This window comes from Chlorocebus sabaeus, chromosome 4 (assembly GCF_047675955.1).
Source record: "Chlorocebus sabaeus isolate Y175 chromosome 4, mChlSab1.0.hap1, whole genome shotgun sequence".
In the NCBI taxonomy this organism is placed as follows: domain Eukaryota; kingdom Metazoa; phylum Chordata; class Mammalia; order Primates; family Cercopithecidae; genus Chlorocebus; species Chlorocebus sabaeus.
In genome coordinates, this window is record NC_132907.1 from 58998657 (window position 1) to 59023807 (window position 25151).

At 41.0% G+C, this 25151-nt stretch overlaps 1 protein-coding gene and 1 long non-coding RNA gene across 2 annotated transcripts in view; one reads left to right on the forward strand and one right to left on the reverse strand.

Annotated features, from left to right (window-relative positions):
- Positions 1 to 13168, forward strand: part of LOC103215128 (UDP-glucuronosyltransferase 3A1) — a 42751-nt gene extending 29583 nt beyond the window's left edge. Inside the window, exons 5-7 of the mRNA XM_007961370.3 lie at positions 6818 to 7049; positions 8374 to 8593; positions 9697 to 13168. Coding sequence (XP_007959561.1) covers positions 6818 to 7049; positions 8374 to 8593; positions 9697 to 9973 — 729 coding nt within the window. The 3' untranslated portion in view covers positions 9974 to 13168. The remainder of the gene's footprint in view (positions 1 to 6817; positions 7050 to 8373; positions 8594 to 9696) is intronic.
- Positions 13169 to 23873: 10705 nt separating this feature from the next.
- On the reverse strand, positions 23874 to 25116 carry LOC119621464 (uncharacterized). The gene is made up of 2 exons (XR_005238026.2): positions 24916 to 25116; positions 23874 to 24126 (listed from the first exon to the last, which is right to left on the reverse strand). It is a non-coding gene; the product is annotated as an uncharacterized lncRNA (long non-coding RNA).
- Between the last annotated feature and the right edge of the window lie 35 nt (positions 25117 to 25151).

Consider the following 25151-nt stretch of genomic DNA (forward strand, 5'->3'; position numbering starts at 1 on the left):
GAAGATTCGTTTGCATGAATAAAACCATGGGGATTTAGCCGAGGTCTTAGCTACCGGGAGGGTGGGTCAGGTCTTGGCATTGGGGCAGTTGTGGAAATTGTTAAGAAGAGAATAAAGGGAGTTGAGATTATGAGATAACAGATGCTTATTTTCAAATATTTTTTCTCTTTTTGATTATTTTAATTGCAGTCAAATATGTATAATATAAAATATACCACTTTAACCGTTTTTAAGGGTATGCTTCAGTGGCATTGAGTACACTTATATTGTTGTGTAACTATCATTACCATCTGTCTCCAGACCTTTTTTTTTATCTTCCCAAATTGAAACTTCCTGTGGATTAAACAATATGTTAAATAGAATGAGCATTTGACTCAGCCGTCAAAGATGCGATTCAGAATAAAGTGGTTTCCATTTTTTCTTAGAGGTGCCATACCCACCCCACATTCCGACAACTACAGGCATGAGCAGTGCACAGCACCTCCCCTCTTATCCCCTACCTTCCCACCTCGGTACCTGGCTGTGTCCACAGCATGAACAAGCTATTCCCAACAGCCACAAGGGGTGGGAAAAAAGTGGGACTGCCATTGTGGCCCCATGAACCAGCTGGGCAGCGCCTCCCAGTGGGACTTTTTCTCCCCTGGCCAAGGAGTTCAGCCTGGCCTGAACTGGGGGAAGGCTATAGTGATTAAAGGAACCTATTTGCACAGAGCAAGAGGTTCTTTTCCCAGGACCTCCCCCTTTTGCCCTTTCAGCTGTGTTTTTCTTTCTTTTATTTTTTTTTCGTTTTCTAAGTGAGAGGGTTCCTTTTCCCAGCATGCTGCTTCTGATAGAGAAAATAATGGAGGAGCGACCCCTGCTGGCTGATAACTGCAAATTCGGCAGGGCCCATTTGAGACAATCTGAACAGACACATGCAACCCCTGAAATCTGTTTTTGTCCCAAACTCAATTCTAGGTTTCAGGCTGAGGCCCTAAAAAGGAAAACTTGATTTGAGGGATCAAAAGTCAGGCAACAGGCACAATGTAAATGGGCAGGACCAATTCCTGCTGACTAAACCCCCACTTCATGGAGGGAGGCTATGCTCCATGGCATAAATGAGGCCCAGGGAACTCAAAGGTTTTCAACAGCAGGGGAAATAGAGGCATAGGTGAGGGGAGATAATTCGTATTCTCTAGTCCCACCTTGCTTCATGGGTGCAGACCACAATGGCACCTGTGGGTGGCATCCATGAGGTTGCCAGGACTCAGGGACAGCAGATGGAAGAGAAAGTCCCTTGCTTTCTCTCTCCCTCACACCCTGAGTTTTCGTTGAAAGAAGGAAGGGAAATGAGGGACACCTCTATTTCCCTGTCTTTCCGAATGGGCAACCAGCTCTCTTCACCACCCCCAGCTTATTCTCCTCTGGAGTGTATCTTGAACCACTGAGACTGCTTTGACCCTCAGAATCTGGAGGAAAAACACCTCATAGCCCTCAAAACAAAGGTTTGGCCAAATTATGAAGGACTGGCTTGGTCTCCGGAAGGAACCATTCATTTTGATACCATCTGGCAGCTGGACCTTTTCTGTAGATGTGAGAACAAATATTCTGAGGCCCCATATGTGCAGGTTTTCTATACCTTGCAGGGAAATGTAGACCCTTGCTGACAGTGTAGGATTGATCCAGCCCTCCTGCTTGTCATTTCAGGAGATGCTGCAAAGGGCAATTCCAGGGAACTAAAGAAACAAATCCCAGAGGCACTCCCAACAGGGGAGCCAGCTCCCTCCAGCTCTGCTCCTCTGGGTCCACCTCAGCCTCCCTGTCCAGCTTCAATCTCTCGCTTGCCTAATCCTAGAAATTCTCACCCTAGACAAGCCCCAGTCTCACTCCTGCCCTTCCAATGGATGCCTGGTGAATTTGGTCCCAGTAAGGTCCAGGTCCCCTTCCCCCTACAGGACTTAAAGTAAATTAAGGGGGATTTTGGGAAGTTTTCGCATGACCCTGACAGATATATAGAGGCTTTCCAGAATTTAACCCAAGTATTTGAACTCTCTTGGAGAGATGTTGTGTTACTTTTGAATCAGATCCTGAAGGAACACTGAGAAACGGTCTGTTCTGCAAGTAGCTGGGAGATTTGGGGATGAACTTTGTTTCACATATAGTATCAGAAAAGGGGGCAAACTTTATCCAACTGGAAGAGAAGCAGTACCAGTAAATGACCCTGGATGGGATCCCAGTGATGAGATGGGAGACTGGAAGAGAAGACACTTTCAGGTGTGCATCATGGAGGGATTAGGTGGGACTAGGACCAAGCCTCTTGATTATAGCAAGCTATCTATGATAGAACAAGGATTTAATGAAAATCCCACTGCCTTCTTGGAGAGGCTAAGAGGGGCCTTGGTAAAGCACACCTCTCTATCTTCTGGTTCAGTCAAGTGATGACTAATTCTGAAGAATAAATTTATTACTCAGGCAGCCCCTGATATGAGGAGGAAGTTTCAGAAATGGGCCTGGGACCAGATAGTACTTTAGAGGACTAACTGAAAGTGGCCACCTTGGCCTTTTACAATAGAGATAGGGGGACACAAGAAAGAGGCAAAAGCCTTAATGGCCACCGTGCAAGCCCAGAAACCCCAGAATTCCCAGGGTACACTTGTTAACTGCTACAGATGTGGCAAGAACAGTTGTTTCTCTTCTAAAGTTGGACTGCTTCTATACAAGGTTTAATTTCTTCCACCAGGGTGAAACAGCTCAAAGCACAATGTTATCAATATTTTGACTTGTTATTTCTGTGATCTTTGGCACTAGATTATTTTCTTGTATAATACACATGTTTAACTCATGCATACTTAACCTTATAAAACTTGGTTTTTCCTCTCACCTAGAGACCATCAAACTGCAAATGGTCAGGCAACCGGAGCCTCAGGGACAATGGCTCCCTTTTGCAAGGACCCTTAGATAAACCTCTGGGAGGAATCTGACTGCTGTTTTCTCCAAAACAATGCCCCCTGTCAGCAAAAATTAGCTAAGATTGGCCATCATTCATATTCTAACGGCAGTTAGATGTGCCTCTTCAGAGAGGGGAGTTGATACTGCTAGGAGACAGGGAAATACTGGGTAGAAGAGGGCAGTTCCTTGGCAAAGGTCCCACCTTCAAGCCTGGAAACCTCTGGCCCTAACTAAGAACATGCATTCCTGTTTTCACACAAAAAAGTTGCCTTTTGGCTCTCCACATGCCCCTGTCCTGTACCCATATAAACCTCAGACCTCAGGTTCCAGAAGCAGATGAAAAGTAGATGAACAGGAGAGCAGAAGAATGGCATAATGGTGTGGCAGAGAGAAGAGAAGGAGAATCTGAACACCAAGAGAAGTTCAGCTGGGGGCAATTGGAGAGGAAATTGGCCACTGGATGGCTGAATTCCAGGAAGACAATCTTCCCATTCCATCTCCTTTCCAGCTCCCCATCCATCCCACCTTCACCACTCAATAAAACCCCCACATTCACTACCCTCAAGTCCATGTGTGACCTGGTTCTTCCTGGATGCCTGAGAAGAACCTGGATACCAAGAGGGCATTGAGCTGGTTAACACTTAAGCTGTCTGAGGATAGCAAAGCTAAAAGAGTGCACTGTAACACACACCATGCTCACTTGGGCTTTAGGAGTTGCAGGCACCCACCCTTATGCACCACTGTGGGGCTGGAGCCCCAAAGCACTCACCCAGGCTCCTGCACCTGCCCATCTGCATGCTCCCCCTACCATAAGGAGTTTGAGCAGCAGCGGAGGCTGCGGCCAAACTGATAAGCTACACCCTTGTCACATATCCTGCGAGGGAACTTTCCCATTTCGCTGTCATCAAAATTTATTTGACCATAATGCAAAAGTCTATTTCTGGGCTCTCTCTTCTATTCCACCGGTCCATGTGTCTATCTTTATGGCAGTACTACACTACTCGGATTACTGTAACTTTGTAATATGTTTTGAAATCAACAAGTGTGAGAACTGCTTCTCTGCTCTTTTTCAATATTGTTTTGACTATTCAGGGTTCTTGATAGTTCTTATACATTTTAGAATGATTTTTCTGTTGCAAAAGAAGTTATTGGGATTTTGATAGGATTTGTATAGAATATGTACATCCCTTTGGATTGTACATATTTGACATCTTAATAAGTGTCCCAATTCATGAAGCCAGAATGCCTTTCCATTTTTTGTGTATGTCTTTAATTTCTTTCAGCAAAATTTTGATGTTTTCAATGTACAATCTTTCACCTCCTTGGTTAAGTTTATTTTATTCTTTCTGATGTTATTGTTGATGAAATTGCTTTCCTAATTTCTTTGTTGAATTGTTCATTGTTAATGTATAGAAATGCGGCTGACTTCAGAGACTTGATTTTTTTCCCTTCGATTTTGCTGAATTTGTTTATTAGTTCTAACAGATTTTTAATTTTTAGTATGTGTGTATATTATCTTTAAGGTTTTCAATATATGGAATCATGTTATCTGCCATTATTTCTTCAAATAGCCTTTCTTTCCCTTTCCATTTTCTCTCATAGTGCATATATTGATCCACGTGATGATGTCCTATTGTCCCTTACATTTTGTTCATTATTTTTTTCTTTTTCTTTCTCAGAGTTGACAATTTCAAATAATTTGTTTTCAAGTTCGCTGATTATTTCTTTTGCCCGTTTGAGTTACCTATTGAAAATCTCCAGAAAAAAAATCAATTTGATTATTTCATATTTCAGCTCCAAAAATTTCCCCTTTTTAAATTTCTCTTTGTTGATATTCTAAATGTGTTTAAGTATTGATTTTCTTCTTTACTTTAGTTTTTTCCATGTTTTCCATGAGCTCCTTGGGCATATTTAAGACAGTTTCTTTAAAAGTATTTGTGTAGTAAGTCCAATGCCTGTGTTTCTTCAGGGAGGGTTTCTGGAGATGTATTTTGTTTTTTAAAATTATGCGTTTTGACTATTTCTTTGCATGCCTTGTGATCTTTTGTTGAAAATTAGACATTTGAACAATTAGTTACTTCTGTCAGTCTTTGCAGTCTGACATGGAAGAGCATGTTTTGAGTGTTTTTATCAAGATTAAGGTCTTCTCAGGTGTTTTTTTGGTTATGTGTCTCATCTGGACCTTTGTGTGTGTTTTTCTTCCCCCAGTTCCCTCTGTATGCTCAACTGTTTTTGAATGCTTTAATTTCCCAATGAACCTCGCCCCGACTCTTCTTGGACTTTAGATGTTCTATTATATTCTTCTGCCCATAGCCTCTTGACCCAAACCTTCATAGGTCTGCAGTATCCCTGAAGCTTTCATACGTCTTGGTACCTACCACTGCTTTCTATGGCTTCTGTCAGCTTGAAATCTGAGCTATGTCACCATTCCCAATGTGAACTCTGAATCAGGTGAGACAAACCAGTCACTAAGTAGCCAACAGACAGGTTAGAATGTTGTAAATAGTTTCCATTCTGTTGCTTCCAGCTGAGGGAGGGAATGCACAATTGAGCTTTTGCTTCTAGACTGTGGTCTGCCACTCCAGAGCAAAGGTAAATAAAATGGATTAGAAATTTATACTGTTTGAAAGTGGCTTTTTCTTGATTGGGCATTCAGTTGCTTGCTATGTATGTTTGACTGGTTTTCAAAACTCTACGGAGTTATTTGTGTCAGTCTCCAGTTGATTTTCAAATGTTTCCCTGAAAGAACAAGGGCATGCGGCTTCTGATGAACATTATTGCTCTGCTTCTTTTGATTTTATATTATGATTTTATAATTACAAGAACAACAAAGCTGTTTCCAGTTTGTTAATTGGAATGGTAGTTCAGGCAGTGTTATGCTGGATGGAATCAAGTTATCCCACAGAATGACTCAGTAGAATGAGGGGCTCAGAACTAGAGACAGTCACAAAAATGCTGAGAGAGGAAGAGTCTGAAGAAATGTTTGGAAGTAATAAATGATGAAACAGTGCTAAAGCTAAGTTTTAGGGCATTAGATCGTAATCTTTCTTAAGAATTACCTGAGGACCAAAATAGGCTGGGTAGCTATGCAAATATCAGACAAAATAGAGTGTATGTCAAAAATATTTACAAGAGACAAAGACATTACATAATATAAAATTTTATGTTTGCAATAACATAATTATAAGTATCATTTAAAAATATATGAAATATCATCAACAATATATAAGAGCTATAAATATATATGCACCACACAACAGGGCACCAAAATATGTGAAACAATAATTGATGGAATTGAGGAAGAAATAGACATTACTACAGCAATAGCTTGGGACTTCAATACCCCATTTTTAGTAATGGAAAGATTATCTACACAAATGATCAATAAATAAATAGTTGTCTTGAACACCATCATAAACCAACTGGACCTAATAAAAATTTAGAGAATACTCCACCCAACAACAGCAGACTATACCTTCTTCTCAAATGCACACAGAATATTCCCAAGATAGTCCATATATTAGGCTACAATATAAATCTCAATACATTTCAGAAGATTGAACTCATCAAAGCATTTTCTGTGATCACAATAGGATGAGCTAGACATCAATAACAGGAAGAAAACTTTAAAAAATCACAAATTTATAATTTCTATGCAAAATGTGTCCTCAGGTATCAGAAAAATGACTTCTAGGTCATCCAGACAGAATATGAGCACAGTGCAGAGGACACTGAGCTCTGCCAGGAGCCATAATAATAGCTTCAGGAGAGTGAAGACAAGGCACTGATGGGAGGGTGTGTTTAGTAAATAGACTGGGTTTCATTTCATGGCCACTTAGGCTTTCTCAAACAATTTTGTCACCTCCTTTCTTTTGTCATCTCTCTCTAGGACTTGGAGAACTTCATTGCCAACTTTGGGGATGCTGGGTTTGTCCTTGTGGCCTTTGGCTCTACATTGAACACCCAGCAGTCCCAGGAAGTCCTCAAGAAGATGCACAGTGCCTTTTCCAACCTCCCTCAAGGGGTGATATGGAAATGTCAGAGTTCTCATTGGCCCAAAGATGTTCGTTTAGCCACAAATGTGAAAATCGTGGACTGGCTTCCTCAGAGTGACCTCCTGGGTAAGGACTGCTGAGATCTGCTCTTCTCTTTCCATTGACCTGTCTTTGGGGCTCATTGGTGTTCTGACCTCTAGCTGGGCATTTGTACCAGCCTAGGAAGTAGCTAGTCATAGGTAAAGGTAACACTCAGAGGGCAGGAAAAGAACAGCTAGCTGGAATTCTTTGGGAATCAGGCTGTACTTCAAAAGTGGTGAAAACCGTCATTTTCTCTTTTTCTTTCTAACCCAAGAGAGGCCTGAAGTTTCCAACCAGAGGTGATATGTGGTCAAGTTCCCTTGACCCTACTACATTTGACACTGAAGAGTCATCCCAACACAATCTAAGACAATATATAAACTCCAAGAGCACATATCTGGGGGTATGTTGCCCCTGTTCTGTGGCCTCCTGACCACCTGTTTAGCAATGAATGTGCCATTACACAAACACACATGTATCTGTATAAATACATCTTCTTTACCTACTAAGGAATTGAAGGACTCATACATTCACAACATTGATTCCAACATTGTTTGAAGGATGTACCACGATATTAGTGCCAAGGTGAGTAATCACGTAGTCAGGTATTGAGTCATTTGGTAACAGAGTTCCTTACACTTCAATAGGTTTTATTGTCCTTGTAATAGTTTTTGGAGATCTCTCACTGACATCCTCAGTGACTGGATCAGAGGTTCATAACTAAGTTTATGGCTCAAAGTCAGCTTGGTAATTTAAGGTACAGGTTTCTGTATATTTAATTTATAAGACATGGGGCAAGGAAAAATATTTTCATTTTCAAAGGAACACAAGTAGAATAGAATCCACGTTTCTGTTGAGAAACACAGATTTAACTCTACATTATCAAAAGTCACTAGCTTGCTCTAAATAAGGGTGGGGCAGGCAGACAGGAACTAGAAATACGGAAGTAGAAGTGTATGGTTTGTTATTCCTTACTTTCACAGCACTCTTCAAATGGAGAAAATAGCACATACAGTGTAGGTACTATGAAGGAACAGAGAGCAGGAAGTAAAGGGAGAGATGAGGTGAAGAGAGAAGGATGGCTGCGTGGATGGAGAAATATGCCTTGTTTATCATTCATCTCTGCAGCTTTCCCTGCATTCAGAGCCTTAAATGGGTTGGGGCTGAGGTGAGGAATCTCTACAGAAAGGCTGGAATTTTGTTTCCTGGAATGTGCACACTTAAGTGCACATTTCCCAAGCAAAATGAGTGAATTCATTTTCTCAGCAGACCTTGATTTCATTGGTGTTTCCTCTGACTTTTCTGCTTTACCTGGTATTCCAAAATTTTTCATCCTGAAGTGTTCCACTCTCTTTCTTATTTGCCACAGCTCACCCCAGCATCCGTCTTTTTGTCACTCATGGCGGGCAGAACAGCGTAATGGAGGCTATCCGGCATGGTGTGCCCATGGTGGGATTGCCAGTCAATGGAGACCAGCATGGAAACATGGTCCAAGTAGTAGCCAAAAATTATGGTGTCTCTATCCAGTTGAATCAGGTCACAGCTGACACACTGACACTTACGTTGAAACAAGTCATAGAAGACAAGAGGTATGTGGCTCTCTGAGCATGTGGTCCCTAAGGCTGAATGAAGATAGAAAACACAAAGGATACTCTGTATTTTTCACAATAATAGCTGAAACTTCTGTGACATGGAATAATATGTGTGTGATGCTAACACTCCACCTGTTTTCTCTGGTAAGTCTCTAGGAAGACTAATTTAGGTTAGATGCTGGGAGTTTATCTGGGAGTCCCTCTAGTGGAATTCCAGCTGAAGCAGGGTGTTTCTTTGTGTGTTTCCCCAGTGTGCCTGCTCTTCTCACCTCTGGCTTCTTTGTCTGTGCTGCTCCCTAGAACACCCTTCCCTTCTCTTCACAGGACTGGCTCCTTCATGACATTCGGGTCTCTTCTCCAATGTTTCCTCCACAGAGAGCGTTGTGTCTTTGACAATCCTAACTAGCCTCCTCTCTCACTCAGCCCAATCATAATATAGTATTTCCTTCATAACACTTTTCAAGATTTGTTATGACTCCATTTATTTATGTTTTTATTAATTGTCTGGCCCCCAACACAAGAGAGTAGAGAGTCAGCTTCATAAGTACAGCAGTGTGTCTCTCTTTTTTTTCAACTATGTTCCCAGTGCTTACGGCAGAGCCTGCCACAAAGTAAGTTTCCGTGAATTTCAGTTAAGTGAGGAAATAAAAGTGGCATAGTGACCTTCTTGGTTACTGCCCATCCAGCCAATGATCTTATAATCAAGAAGGACTGAATATCTTATTATGGCTTCAGGAACACAAACCCTGAATCAGGTATATATTCTCTCATATATGGTCATATATATGGTATTTTTTCCTTTAGTATACCATAAGCATCCTAGGGATATGGACTAGTTCTTTGAGATTTAATCACTTTCCTACAGCTTAACACTTTTAGAATTAATCATTGATCTTTGTATGTGGGTGTTTCTATTGAACTTTTCAAGAGGATTCAGCGAGACAGTGGCAAGGCCATGACAACAAATTTTCTTTGCAGCCCAGCCTTGGTGCATGTGTTAGAAAAGTGTTTGTATGCTTGTGTGTGTGCTCACGCAACACAAAGTCTCTAAGACTTGTGAGGCTATGTCAGTAACACACCCTCTCTGTCTCTACCAACAGGTACAAGTCAGCAGTGGTGGCAGCTAGTGTCATCCTGCGCTCTCAGCCCCTGAGCCCTGCACAGCGGCTGGTGGGCTGGATTGACCACATCCTCCAGACTCGGGGGGCAGCGCACCTCAAGCCCTATGCCTTCCAGCAGCCTTGGCATGAGCAGTACCTCATCGATGTCTTTGTGTTTTTGCTGGGGCTCACTCTGGGCACTGTGTGGCTTTGTGGGAAGCTGCTGGGTGTCGTGGTCAGGTGGCTGCGTGCGGCCAGGAAAGTGAAGAAGACATGAGGCTAGGTGTAGCCTTGGGTGAGGGGAGGGCATCCCTGCTTCTTTGAAGGTTCTCCCCACCCCAGCACAGGCCACCCTGTGTTCTCTCTTCAGCTCCACCTGCCAATGATCCTGCAACTTGCTTCTTTCAATTATCTGCCTCTGTTTAGAAATCTTCATGCACTACTAAGGTTTCTTGACTTGCCCCTTGTGACCTGGAGCCCCCAGCTCAGATACGAACTTTCACCTGCCAGCCCTGCCTCCTCCTTTCTCCCTTTTCCTAGACACAGGACTCTGACAACTTCACCTTTCTTGTTTAGATGACTTCCCAATCTCCAGTCCCCATTTCTCCTTCTATCACTTTTCATAAAAAAACACAGGAAATATTTGACATATCTTCCATTTCAAATTCTTCCATTTTATGCATATATCTTGCCCTTCCTATAAGCTCTCCTCAAAGCTCAGGAAACCTGGTCCGCTCTCCTGCATTTAGGAAAGGAGAACCTCGGCCAAGACCTTTGCTCACTGCCTGAGACCCCTTCCTTAGAGAGCATTTCCTTTGCTGGTCAGACATGGAGCCTGCACTTGGTCCCAGATGATACTGCTTTATTTCAGTTTTTACAGTTTCCTTCTTAAGATTCCCATCTTATAAATGGAGTACAGGAAACCTCAAGTAGTGAAGTGGAAGCCCATGTGTAAGGCTTTGTGGCTTCAGGTACCAGTGGCTAAGGCAGTTTTAAAGACTTCGTTGATTTTAGAAAAATTCCATCTTCCATCCCCTACATGGTAGTTAATACCGTTATATATGGTAAAAGCTTAGAGATGACATTAATCTGCTAGGAACAGAAGCAAGAAAAACCATGGCATAAACAACCCCAGAGTTTTTGTTCATTCGTTTAATCTTTCTTGATAAAGCCCGAAGGTAGCCCGTTCAGGGCTTGTGTGGTTGGTTGCTCCATCGTGTCATCAATAACCCATATGTTTTCTTTTTGATCTTCCTTAGTGTAACACCAGACTACCTTTCTGATAGCTGGTGTTCATGAAATATTTTACGTTCAAATGATTGTACCTACTTTTGGCTTTAGAGTTCTGAAATAAAATGAAATTCCACTGTAATAAAACTGTCAAATGTGTGGTATCTGATGACTTAAAAACATAGAGTAGAAAACAGGCATATGGAGTGGCCCTGGATGAACCATAGTTTTAGATTGTTTAATTCTAGAATTGTGAAACAGATCTTGAAACAATTCAGATCAAAAGATGAAACTGTTACAAATGCTCCTGCAGAAATAGAGAATGCCCCCCATCAAAACCTTTGCCGGTTCCATGAAAGGATTTGCTTGGAAGTCTGCAGAGCTGAGTGCTGGATGTCTATGCATTTTGCGAGGTCTCATGACACAAGAGCCAGAAGCATGAAGCATGCAGAAGTACATTAGAGTGTGTGTATCTGTGTGTGTATAATATAAGGTTTTATTGTTATATTGCTGTAATTTTTATGAAACCACATGAATTGATCAATGACAGTACTCCAATGAAGGGCAGACATGGAGCCTTCTCTATGTTTTCTTTTGAATCAACAGCCACAATTTCATTCCCCTCATGAACAACACAAGGTCTTAGGGATAAGCCTCCCTGGCCAGTAACTCCTCTCCCACCTCAGCACATAGCCTTTTTCTAACACTTGGTAATTCATCGAGGTCAACTTTGTGCCAGTTGTACAAACTTGCATCCCTAAAATCTGATCATAAGCAGCCAATCAGCCAGACTGATGCTTCTAATCTTGTTATTTCCAAGCACCCTCCACAGGACTGTGAGCATGACCCTGACAACCTAGAAATCTGGTGTTACCCTTCACTGTTTAAAATCTTTGTTCCCATTGTGTGGAATGTAATGGTCCTGGCTGCCAATCTAGGCACACCTGGAGCAGTTCTCCACCTACTCTTTTCCAAATGTTCACTACACCCCCTCAGAACACATTTTGCTGTTTTTAACCTCTGGGCTTTGTCTATGCCCTTCCCTCTCTCAGAAATATCATCCTACTCTTGCTGGACTAAGAAACTTCTGCTTATCTCTCAATATCCAGTGTAATCGTGTTCACATTGGTAAGCCTGTGCCTGACCACTACACCCGAAATGGAGCTCACTGCGTTCTCTTTTGAAGCATTTTTCTTACTACTATATGGCAATTATTTATTACAATATCTGTTTCCTATTTAGAAACCGTAAGGTCTTTGTCATAAAGACATGGACTGGTTCCTGTTTATCTTGTTATTACAGAACCTGACATAGTACCTGGAACAAATACTGCTGGGACAACTGGATAATATTTAGAAAAAAGGCAATATTTGATCCAGACTTCACACTATATCAAAAATTGAAATCCAATGCACCAGATATCTAAGTACAAAAAATGATACCATGCTGAGTCTAAGAGAAAAAGTGAATTTTTCCATAGCCTACTTATAGGGAAAGACTTTCTAAATAGGAATCAAAACTCCTGATACAACAAGAGAAATGTAAATTAATTTGACATAAAAACTTTGGTATGACAAAAATCATGGTAAGAAGATTAACAATCCAAATTAAAAAGTCAGAGAAACGTAGCTGCAACATATATCTCACATATAGACCTAATATTTATGATAAACTAAAAACTATTAACATTGAGGAAAGAATCTATGATACATATACATACTGAAATAATATTTAGCTTTAAACTACAATAAAGAAGAGCAGAATAAGCTATGGAGTAAATTCCAATACAGTTAAGTAAAAAGAGCAAAGAGTAAGAGTAACTATAAGATGTATCCTTTTTTTTTCATAAGAAAAGGGAAAGTATGTATATGGCGGATAATGAAAAATGTATATCTATGTGCATTGCTTTGCAAAAACAGTGCAGAGGGAACAAACCAGAGTGTGATAGATTATCTATGAGGGTGGTATTTGAATAGGGTGGAAGGATCCATGGGTTTATGTTTTTACATAGTTTGGATTTTGGAAACATTGATACTTTGCATACCAAATATATGTTTAAATTAAAAAGGAGAGAAAAACCAAGTACTGAAATACAGATGGAAACAAATGAAATCAATTTTTTTCCAAATGAAAATGTAACTATACTGTAGAAAAAAAATTAACATCATTACCTTTTAAACACAGTACTTTTACTATATACTGTATACAATCAATCAAAAGACAAAAAAGAACTCCAAATGAATCTTGTAGTCTATTGAGTAATTGTATTCTCAGTTGGCAAATTAGTATATCTGAACCTAATTTCTGTGCATATTAGGCTTGAATAAATGCATCAATGACAGTGAGAGTCAGGTTTCTTATTTTGGAAAAAAGAATTAGAAATGTGGGAATGGGGAAGATTAGAATAACCTGTAGTGTTGTATTGGAATTAGAGTTATCAGTATAAATTTATAATTTTCTGTAATATAAATATAGATATAGGGAGAGATATAGGTATGTGTTCTTTATACTCACATTTATATATGTATATTTCTTAGCTCTGTCCATGGAAGAGGAATTACAAACAATGGTGCTTCATTAACAATGAACACACCTAGCAACATACCTTGTTTCTGAATATCACCCCTCACTAAAAGGTTTCCTTGAGAAATTGTAGGTTCTAAAATTGGGACAGGGAAAGTGCAAGATAACCCTAGAGCATCATGTGCAAGAAAGAAATAAAAAGTTAAAAAATAATAGAGTTTTCACAGGAGCAAAACAATGAACAATGATAGTAATAGGTTATATCTTACTGAATAAATAAGAATTTAAGAGACAATACTGATAATAAATAAATAGATTACATAGATAGATAGGATCGAAGATAAATGTTAAACAAAATGTGATATAAAACATAGAAGGGATTTTAGAGATTAAAAAGCATGAATTTGCCACCATCATTATGATAATTGATTCAGACAAGAATCCTAAAGGATGATAAAATGTGAGTGGAAGTTTGATAAGAAGTAGGATGCTTATACAGTTTCAAAATAGCTCCACACAAATTAATTACTAATTATATGGGGAAATAGTAACTTTACAGTTGAGAATGTTGGTGGACATGACCTTAGCCAAATGATCAAAGTCAGTATCACGAATACTGGGACCAACTCAGGTCATGTGGCTCCTACTGTGATTCACTGAGATAGAGATGATGTACCTTTGTAGTATTTTAAGCAAAACTCCACAACACAAAGTATAATGAAAAATCATCAGATAAATCCAAACTGATAACCATTCTACAAAACAAATGGCCTGTATACTTCAAAATGTCAGTGACATGAAATATGAAGAAAGGCTCAGAAATCAGTCTTTATTGAAGCGGGTGAAATATTCAGGATAATCAAATGCCCTGCATAATCCTGGATTAAGTTTTGCACTATAAAAATAATATTACCACATGCCACATTTGATGTTAGTGGGACAATTGGCCAAATTTGACTAAGGTCTAAAGATTATGTTATTATATCCATGTTAAATGGTACCTTCGTAATGAAGATTGTTTACTGGGAGGCTACAATATCTGAAATATAGTAATTGTCAACATGTATGCATGTAATGCCATGGTTTCAAAGAGTATAGCACAAGAATGCATAGAACTACAAGAAAAAATTGAATAATGTGAAGAGACTTTTAAAAGCTTTCCAATGAAAATTTCTAACATTTATAAATGCAGTACTTAGTGTCTCCCATCCAGCCTCAATGATTACTAACTCCTGGCTGATACAGTTTGTCTCTGTGTCCCCACTCAAATCTCATGTTGCATTGTAATCCCCAGTTTTGGAGAAGGGACCTGGTGGGAGGGTGATTGAATCATGCGGGCTGATTTTCCCCTTGCTATTCTCATGACAGTGAATGACTTCTCACAAGATCTGGTTGTTTGAAAGTGTGTAGCACTTCCCACTTCTCTCTCTCTCTCTCTCTCTCTCTGTCTCTGTCTCTCTCTCTCGATGCTCTAGCCCTGTGAGACGTGCCAGCTTCCCCTTCCCCTTCCGCCTTGATTGTAAGTTTCCTGAGCACCCCCAGCCATGCTTCCTGTAATAGCCGTGGAACCTTGAGCCAATTAAACCTCTTTTCTTTCTAAATTACCCAGTTGCAAGTAGTTCTTTATAGCAGTGTGAGAATGGACTACTACGTTGGCCAACTTTCTTTATACTTTCGGTGCCCCCACTCATTTTCCGTTCCTTGTCACCCAAATAATTTTGAAGCAAATTCCAGATATCATAGCATTTCATCCGTAAATGTTTCAGAATGTATCTCTCAGAGTCTCCCTTTTTCCATACCACAATAACATTATAACACATCCCCAAATCAACAGTAACCTCTTAATATCAAATACTCATTGTTCAGAACTCTCTGATAGGGATATGAGATTTGTAAGAGTTCAGTTGGATCACCCTGATACCCCACCCTTCATGTGTCCTTCCCTGTTATTTATTACTAACACACCACATATTTGATTTATTTGTTTTGTTATCACTTGACTCCCCAACAAGGATGTAAGTTCTGGGAGGCAGGTGTTTTTGTTTCTGTTGTTCAATGCACTCTGTGCAGCAGCAGAACAGTGCCTCACAGATACTTACCTATTAGTATGATTGTTGAGTTAATAAATAAATTTAGGATGAAAAAACAAATTCTCTGTTTGCTAATGCATTATTGGAGGTCCAAAAATAATAAATGGGCTGGAGCCTTGTGATGCCTGGTAAAGACCTGTCCCTGCCCTTTGCACCAGCTCCTCAGTTACCAATGGACATGGCTATGTTGCAGAAATGTCTAAGGATGCAGTACTTTAAATTCAGATTTTTTTTTTTTAAAGGCGTATGGACAGAAAACATGTAATAGTGCAAAGCAGAATTCAAGGATCCACTTCATCTTGTAGGCATTGAAGGACTTTCTCTGTCAGTTTGTTGTTTGTTTGTTTGCTTTTTAGATAGAGGATCTCAATACATTGCTTAGGCTGGTCTCAAACTCCTGGGCTACAGCCATCCTTGTGCCTAAACTTCCTGAATAGCTGGGATGACAGTTGCATGCCACTGTGCCTGGCTCTGCCTGTTTGAGAATTGCACTGAAATCCTTTATTAAAGGCAGCATTATATTGAGGATAGGGAATGCAAAGATGATATTTGGGAGTAGTGTGCCCACCCCTTGCCAGGGCTGACATTTCAAGGGAGTAAAATTGTAAGCTGTCTTCAAATTGTCCCTGAGAAGACTGTGGAAAAAGCCCCGATTCTATTTTATGATACTTATTCAGGATTATAATCTAAACTTTAGAGATTCATGCTTTCAATGAAGAAGTGAAATTACAGGGGGGCTTAACCTGTGTGGACACTAGAATCATTTTATGGATATGGTATCTTCTAAGGAGACTGCCTGAATAATAATCACAGGCCATTCCCCCTTTATAGATCATTATCTCTTGGGGGATTGGCTTCCAGAGTTCTTGAGCTTGGGACACTAGCTAGAAATTTTATGCAGGTATCTGGGGAAATGAAGCACAGGGATGTCAGTATAAGATTATGAAAGTTGTCAGAATCAAAAGGTAGTCACCTGTGTTAAAACTGTGACCAATGGAGCCAGGGAAGGCAGTGAAGGGAGGTTCTCACACAGTATCCCTGATAACAAGAACTATCACAAAAAATTGCAAAAACCACAACCTTGGTTAGGCCACTGCATCCTTACACACAAAAAAATACTTCTGTGAGGATATCTGTCCAGCAACTGCCTATCCTACCTTGGACTGATGTTACTCTTGTTATTGACCCTTCTAGCCAAGGATAACTGTCTAAAAATGACCTGTGTAACTCTCCTCATTTTTCATTTAAAAAGCCTCATTGTCTTCCTTTATCTCCCTGAATATGCCCATGTGTATTCCCACTGGGATGCCCGTTTCTTTCTTTTCTTTCTTTTTTTTTTTTTGAGACAGAGTCTCGCTCTGTCGCCCAGGCTGGAGTGCAGTGGCCGGATCTCAGCTCACTGCAAACTCCGCCTCCCAGGTTTACACCATTCTCCTGCCTCAGCCTCCCGAGTAGCTGGGACCACAGGTGCCCGCCACCTCGCCCAGCTAGTTTTTTGTATTTTTTAGTAGAGACGGGTTTTCACCGTGTTAGCCAGGATGGTCTGGATCTCCTGACCTCGTGATCCGCCCGTCTTGGGCTCCCAAAGTGCTGGGATTACAGGCTTAAGCCACCGCGCCCGGCCGCCCATTTCTTTTAAAGAGGGTCTCCAAAAGGTTTCTTTTAGAGAGCCTCTCTCAATGTAAGTTATTTGGATTTGACAAGGTCATCAGAGTAAGAAAGGAAGTGTGACACCATAAGATCAGGGAAGGATCCTTAAAAGGGAGACAGGTTCTCATCACCTCAAGCTGCAGCTGTCATCCATGTGATTTCTTAGGGTCCCTAGTGTTCTTGGTTCATACTAATTTCCAGGAAGGGAGAATGGTGCTTACATGATCAGGGCAGGATTAAAGGTTCAGTTCACCAATCTGCCCTTTCCACTGTCCCTGGTTTGCCAGAGTGAGAATAGGGTAGCTAATGGATCATGAACTGAGTAAGAAGGGGCAGAGGGTGAGAGGGGACAGGCAGAAGAGAAGATAGACAGGTTCTCTTCTCCTACCCCTTCTCAAGCCTATAGCCAGTGTATTCCCACTGGAATGCCCATTTCTTTTAAAGAGGGTCTCCAAAAGGTTTCTTTTAGAGAGCCTCTCTCAATGTAAGTTATTTGGGTTTGACAAGGTCATCAGTGTAAGAAAGCAAGTGTGGCACCATAAGATCAGGGAAGTATCCACAAAACAGGGATGGGTTCCTTTGGTGCACAGGGTCCCTTAGGCAGGTGCAGGGCACACAGCCTAAGGGCTGGGTTCTGGGGCTTCTGCAAGAGTGTGCATGGATGGGCATCTGGGCTCTGCTTCTAGTGGGCTTCCTTCTCTTTGGGATCCTGCTTTCAGAGGCCTCCAAAATCCTGGCGACTACCACACTGGGTGAGTGCTTGGCGGGGAAATCCAGAGACAAGTATGTTCCAGGTACCAGGCATGGGCACTGGCAGTTCTGTCACAGGGTCATCCAGGTAGGTTTCCACGCTGGGCTGGGGTGTCTCGGGCTGGAAAAGGAAGAGACTAGTAGGGGCCGTGGAGCCAAGAAGAGTCTCTAACCTGGGGTGAAAAAGACAGTTCTGGAGAAAACGGAAGTTTCCTTTTCCCTCTCCAGCTCTGGACGTGCGCTGCATCGCACAAGGCTGGAGCCAGCATTTAATTTTCCCAGTCCAATACATTCGCCCTGGGCCGTCTTCCTCAGAGCTGGAGAGACGTTCCGTTGCTCATTCAGTTCTTCTAAAGGGGTGCTCGGTAGTTGCCAATAGAAATTGTAGCGAGCATTTTCAGGCTCTTAAAGACGGAGGAAAGTGCTACTGGACGTGCCACAGCAAATTGGGGTTGTTTTTGTCCCTAGGAATCCCGGAGAACTGGCTGGGGCTGGTGAGAGGACCCCTGGACAATCGGGTGTTTGGAAGCCCTTTTATCTTTCTTTCAAGCTACTGGAAAGGTTTTGAAGGATAAGTGGGGCAGTTAGTTTTGCATTTTGTGCCCCTATTTTTATTTCTTTTACTTTTATCCCCAAAGGAATAGAAGATAAAAGAGAAAATATATCATGGGAAAGGAGGGCGCTCCCCAAGACCCTTCCTAAGCCCACCCCTGAAAGGATGGTGGGCTCTCTCTTAGATCAATTTAAGATCGTGGAGAATCTGGGATTCCTGGAGCTGGATGAAACCAAGGAGTCCATTTAATTCGGCCTTTCCCTTTTATTTTCCTAAGGGGGATACCAAGGATTAAGGAAATCGAGGCACCGTTTTCAACAGTGCACCCAGCCTTCCTAATGGCCCTTGAGGTGTTGACTCCTGATGCCTTACTCAGAGTCGGGCGTGGTGGCTCACGCCTGTAATTCCAGCACTTTGGGAGGCTGAGGTGGCTGCATCGCCTATCAGAAGTTGGAGACCAGACTGACCAATATGGTGAAGCCCTGTCTCTACTAAAAATACGAAAATTAACCGGACGTGGTGGTGCATGACTGTAGTCCCAGCCATTCGGGAGGCTGAGGCAGGAGAATCGATAGAACTCGGGAGGTGGAGGATGCAGTGAGCCGAGATGGTGCCTCTGCACTCCAGCCTGGGTGACAGAGCGACCCTCCATCTCAAAACAACTACAACAAAAACAGTTGTAGAAAGCTGTGACTCCGTGTTAATCCTTTTTTGCCTGTTTGTTTTTCCTGATCTTTAGGAGAAATTAAAAGCGGATCTCTTCAATTACACTGTTTCCCTGCCTCAGACTTCAAGAGGGAGTTGATGTGGTTTGTGAGGTGCTAAAATCCCGGGCTTTGTTCTAGAAAACATTCTGGCTCATCAAGACCCACCATGAATGGATGCATATGTGGTCACCCCTTGTCTCTGCTTCTTACATGGATAAAATGTGAGTAAGAGCAGGCAGTCTGAGGGGTAGGAGATTTTCACTTTATGTATTCCTTATTACCTCAGACCATATAAGTGTGGATGTTAAAAATAGTCACTCCCACAGATACATACTGTGTATGTATATTTCTCTATTTCTCTAGCACCACAGCCTCCACTTCGAATCCAGTCGCTATGGGACTTCAGCTCCCAAATAATACTTGCTTCTAATTTTTAGCCATTGCTATACCTTCTTTCCTGATCTGGCTTTCTCTGCTGCCAAGACTCTTAGACTCAAGAAAACACCCATATTGAAGCATGGTTTAGGAGAAGACATATGTAGAATTAAATGATTCAGACTTAGAGCTGTTGGAATTTTAACTTACTCTGAGGCTTGAGAGGAATGTGAGTTACATAACATGCAGTCAAGTAGCATGCAGCTGCAATTTATGCTTCTCTGATTATAGATTAACCTCCTTCCTTATTCTTCTCTGGTAGATAATTAGGAAGACCAAGAGGTGCCAGAGACAGGACCCCCTCAGGTCCTAGCCCTTTTAAGGAGTAACAAAGTAATCTTCCTGGGGATGCAGCAATCTGTAACCAATCAAATCACTGTAATGTGTGCACTGATTTTGTATGGCAAATGTTGTAATACTGCTAAAACTTCTCTGTTTTTACCTTTTAAGTGAAGTTTTCACTTCTCCATTTCAGAATACTGACCCCATTTGTTTGGAGTCAGTGTTTTCTGGGTGGTCATCCTCAAGCTTTGCACTTGAATAAACTCTATACCTAATCATGTTTTCTAAATGTCATTATGTAAGGTCGACACATTAGTGTGATGGAACTTGTACCTCTCCTGAGAATCAAACTTTTCTTTCCTTAGTATCCCAAGATTGTTCTAGAATGGGCTGACATCCTAGTCTCTCTTGCAACTGGATTCCATGGGAATGTTGCATGGGCGACTAGGATGTCGCCCATTCTAGAACAATCCCACAGTTTTCCTGAATGTCTTAATTTGACTTTGCACAAAATTCAGGCCCCAAATAAGAAATATCCTGCCAAATATTGAAAGTAATGGCAAAACTGCAAGTACTTTTCCACCATCCTAATACATTTCAATCTCAAGAATTTTGGCTGTAAGTGTTGACTACATATTTCTCCCTCCAATGGAAGTTTCTTGGACTCACCCTTTAGCTCCTATATTTCTATCTCCTACAGTAACATAAAATTCCAAAGTGAAGGATCCCAGAAATAGCTCTGATTGGTTGTCCATCAATAATTCTTCAACTCACATTCACAACTCTGTGCCATATTTTCCACCAATGCAGTTATTTCTTTTGGACACAGTACTTCCACAAAATCTCTGGTTAGAATGCAACATGTATCTTGGAATAAGAAATGCCTAAGGTCTGAGCACAGAGAAGAAGCTCATCACACTGACATGGAGACCACGAGTCATAGAAGAAATCTTTGGTGGAAGATTGCCACAGATCAGGGATTTGGGCAGTTGGAATATAGGTGTCTGGGCTGGGGCTTACCCAAAGTGAAATGGAAGAACTGGTGAAGCTTGTCTTCACATGTTCACTATTCCACTTCTTGTTTCCTAGACTTTTTTCTCCTGGCTTTCCCCCATACCTCCACAAACCCCTATCATGTGAGCTGCACCCGGCAAAATCATAGAGGTGGAATTGCCTGAGGCCTTGAGGGCCCAATCCTAGCCCAGTGTGTCCAGGAGGTGGCACATGGAGTCAAAAGAGATTATTCTCCAGCTCTAAAATTTAATGTCTACCTGCCTTGCTGAGTTTTTATCTTACTTGAAGCCTGTTACTTTTGTTGGGAGAGGGAGCGTGGAAGGGTGCTCTTTCTCACTTTTAGAATGGGACTGTCTGTCTTACGCCTGTATCACCATTGTATCTTAGAAGGTGTCACCTTATTTTGATTTTACAGGTTCACAGATGAGACTCTGGATTTTGGACCACTGAGTTGATACTGAAACCAGTTAAGACTTTGGAATTAGAGAGTTGGAATGGATGTATTTGTATGTGATAAGGACATGAGTTTTTGGAGGGCAGTGACAGAATGTTCCTGATATTCCAGTCTTGAGGCACAATATCTTCAAATAAGCTGATTGCAGATATTAATCACATCTAAAAAATAACATCAGAGCAACACACAGATTAGAGTTTGATTTAATAACTAGGTACAATGGCATATGTCAAGTTGACATTTTAAAAACACAGTTTAATACAACTCTTCTATAGCATACTGGGAATATATTAACTCTTCCCCAGAGTGGAGATCCTTGGGTGATGTTCACTCTTAACCCTGATATTCTGTAACATAAATACTGTGAAGTAATATATTAGATTTTAAGGTGATAGAGTGAGAAGAACACAATAGTATTCTACACACTCATATATTCATAACAAAATAAAAGGTGAATACTCATAACATTTACAATCCTTTTGCAACTGGTTATACAGCGATAGCTAGCATTTGTATATCATATGGCCTTTGCCCTTGACAAGTACTGCAATTGATTTTTTCCTGACTGGGAAGGGGTTCCAAATATTCATTTTTGAAGAGTTGGAGTTATTAGTTTTCCTTCCTGAATTGGGTTATTGTAGATTTTTTCTTGACTTTAATAAAAAGGCATGGGCATACTTAGTGATGTGCTAACAGAGTTCCTATATCCCAGGCTTACTCTTCTTTTTAATGACCTATAACAGTAAACCAAAGAAATGATTGCAGTTGTGACAAGTGCTACAAAGAAAATGAAAACATAGTATTTGCTTCTTTTTTTTTTTTTTCCAACTTTTATTTTACGTTCGGGGGTATATGTGCAGGTTTGTTACACATGTAAATGTGTGCCATGGTGGTTTGCTGCACAGATCCTCCCATCACCTAGATATTGAGCCCAGCAACTATTAGTTATTCTTCCTGATCCCCTCCCTCCTCTCCCCACATCCTCTGACAGGCCCCAGTGTGTGTTGCTCCCCTCCGTGTGTTCATGTGGTCTCATTATTTAGCTCCTATTTATAAGAGAACATGCAGTATTTGGTTTTCAGTTCCTGCATTAGTTTGCTGAGGATGGCTTCCAGCTCCATCCATGTCCCTGCAAAGGACATGATTTTGTTCCTTTTCAGACTTACTCTTTACATCAGTGTATAGTAGCAACCCAATTTCCCTTGGTAATCAGGTCTTGCATGATAAAGCCAGTCCAACATTTTAATCTCTCTACACCTTTACATACCTTCCTCTTCAGTGTCCCAAGGCAATTCTGGTATTTCAGCTTCATTTAGTGCAGGCTACCCTTCGTTTCATTTTTAACTCAACCAGACAAACACAGAACTGTATATAACCCATTGAGCTGCAACTCTATATTGAGAATTTGTGCTTTGTGGGCCTGTATCAATGAATTCATCTCGAGTGAACTTTATGTTCCTTCAACCATTATTTCACACTATTAACTTACATTCTCACATGTATTCACCAGATTTCTGTCTGTATAAATTGAAAAAATATGCACTACTTTTGGTATGTAGTATGTCTCCCATTGGTTCACAATTTTAATTTCTCTTTCAAGCCTGTTGGGACTATGGGACTAGAGTCTAGATAGAGTTCTATAAGTCAAGAGGTTTGGTGGAAGTAGATTCTGAGGATAATCAGCAGTGTCTTCCAATTAAAATACCTCAGAGGTGCTAGTATACTTTCCTTTGAAAAATCAGGATGAACCTTCTCAGACATGAATAGCAGGGTTGCTCCTACTGGCAAAGAAGATGTAGGAGAATTTAGAGGTTAAGTATCCTCAGCTTCATCAGGATCTACCCTACATGTTTCATTCCAATTTTCAGAATCTCATTCCTTCCCATTCAATTCCCTCAGTTTAGCAGAAGATACTTTGCCTGATTGGGAATTCAATTTGCACTGTAATTCTGCCACTCTCAGGATGAAACTCTAGATTTGATTTTCTGAAACCTCAGGCTGATGACAATGGGAGATAAACACATTCCTCTGGGAAGACATAGAAGGTTTCAGATCATTTATGTGGAACTTGAACTTGGAATTTCAAGCCCTGAGTTCATCCTTTTTCTTTACTTCATCTACCATAGTTAGGAGCAGTCATCCTCATTAAATTTATTAGTTTGACTAAAATATTTTAAGGTATCACAGTTACCCAGAGATTTGCCTTTTATGAATATTTGATTAAGAATCCAGTAGTAATATTTTACAAATCTTTTTACCACATTGCACCATAGACTATCGTCATCTTCTTTACCACTGGAAAGAATACTTATGCCTTAAAATATAATCAATCATGTCAGAAACCCAATACCACAAACCCAGATCTAGTTTTTTGAACTGGATCTGGTAGATACTATCTCTACACATGGCAAAACCCTTGGAATTACACCAGTTGCTAGGAGTAGAAACAAGCAAAAGCGTTGCTTAAGTACTCCAGAGATTTTGTTCTTTTTATTTGACAGCCTGAAGGCAGACTATTGAGGGCTTGCACGATAGCTCCATCATACTGTCCGTTGTCCCCATTTTCCTGTTTCTTTTTTATCTTTTCTTAAACTATTGCACCAAACTTGCTCTCTGGTAGGTGGCTTTCAGAAAAACTTCATATTTAAATGTTTGTACCCTCATATTTGCTTTTGCATTCGCAGATGGAATTAAGTTTCTTCTTAAAAGTTTAAAACGCATGTTATCTTGTGGGTTAAACCACTGAAAAGAAAACATTAGATATCTGAGGTCGCCCTGGAAGAACCATAGTTCTAATTGCTTGATTCTGGGACAATTTTTCAGACAATTCAGATAAAAGGATGAAATAGCTACTACGCATACTCCCTGCAGATACAGGAAAGGACCCAGACCCTTGTCAAATCCGTGAAAGAACTTGCCTGGTAGTTTGTAGAGCTGGGTGCCTGGCATCTACTCAGTTCTGTGAGTTCTCATAGTGCAAGGATGCTGCACACAGCCAGGATTATGTTATATACAGAGATGTGTGTGTGTGTGTGTGTGTGTGTGTGTGTGACAGAGAGAGAGAAAGAGAGAGAGAAAGAGAGAAGTGTAAGGTCTGAATCACCAGTAATTATACCTCCCTGCTCCTGAGAGCAGGACGTGCAGGAGTGGGAATGGCAAGGGTAGGGTGGATGTCATAGACATACAATGAAAGAGAGCATAATGTAGATATTTTCCTCTAACTAAGCCACAAGATTTCTTCTTATCTGGCAAAGTAACTGCTAGGGAACATGTGAAAAACAGAAGTAAAAAGAGACAAAAAGAGAAAAGAAGAGAAGAAATCAAGGATGAAAACAGCAGAAATGACATCCTCTGCAAATGCAGAGAAGGAGGGAGAACCTTGAATCACCTATAATTACTCCTGCCTCTCCCAAGAGTTGTGGTTTTAAGTTTCACCTAGTAATGAGGCACCCTAGCAGTAAGGTTTCTGGGGACAACAGAAGGACAGGAAGGTGCTGCCTAGAAGAAAGAAGACCATGTGCTGAATACTACCTTACAAAACATGGGAGACAAGTTTTGATGCTGTTCTAGAAACCAAACCATTGCCAGTAAAACTTCCTGCTTGCTTCTCTCCCAGTGCAAATGGCTTGAGCTTTCACAGTCACTGAGATTTCCTAGGCAACAGGAGTGTAAACTTGAGAAAAGGCAGAACCAGAGTAGAGATTGACAGTGAGCTGAGCCAATCAGGCTGTGAGTCTGCAGCAGTGATCCCAGGCCGTCCAATTAAT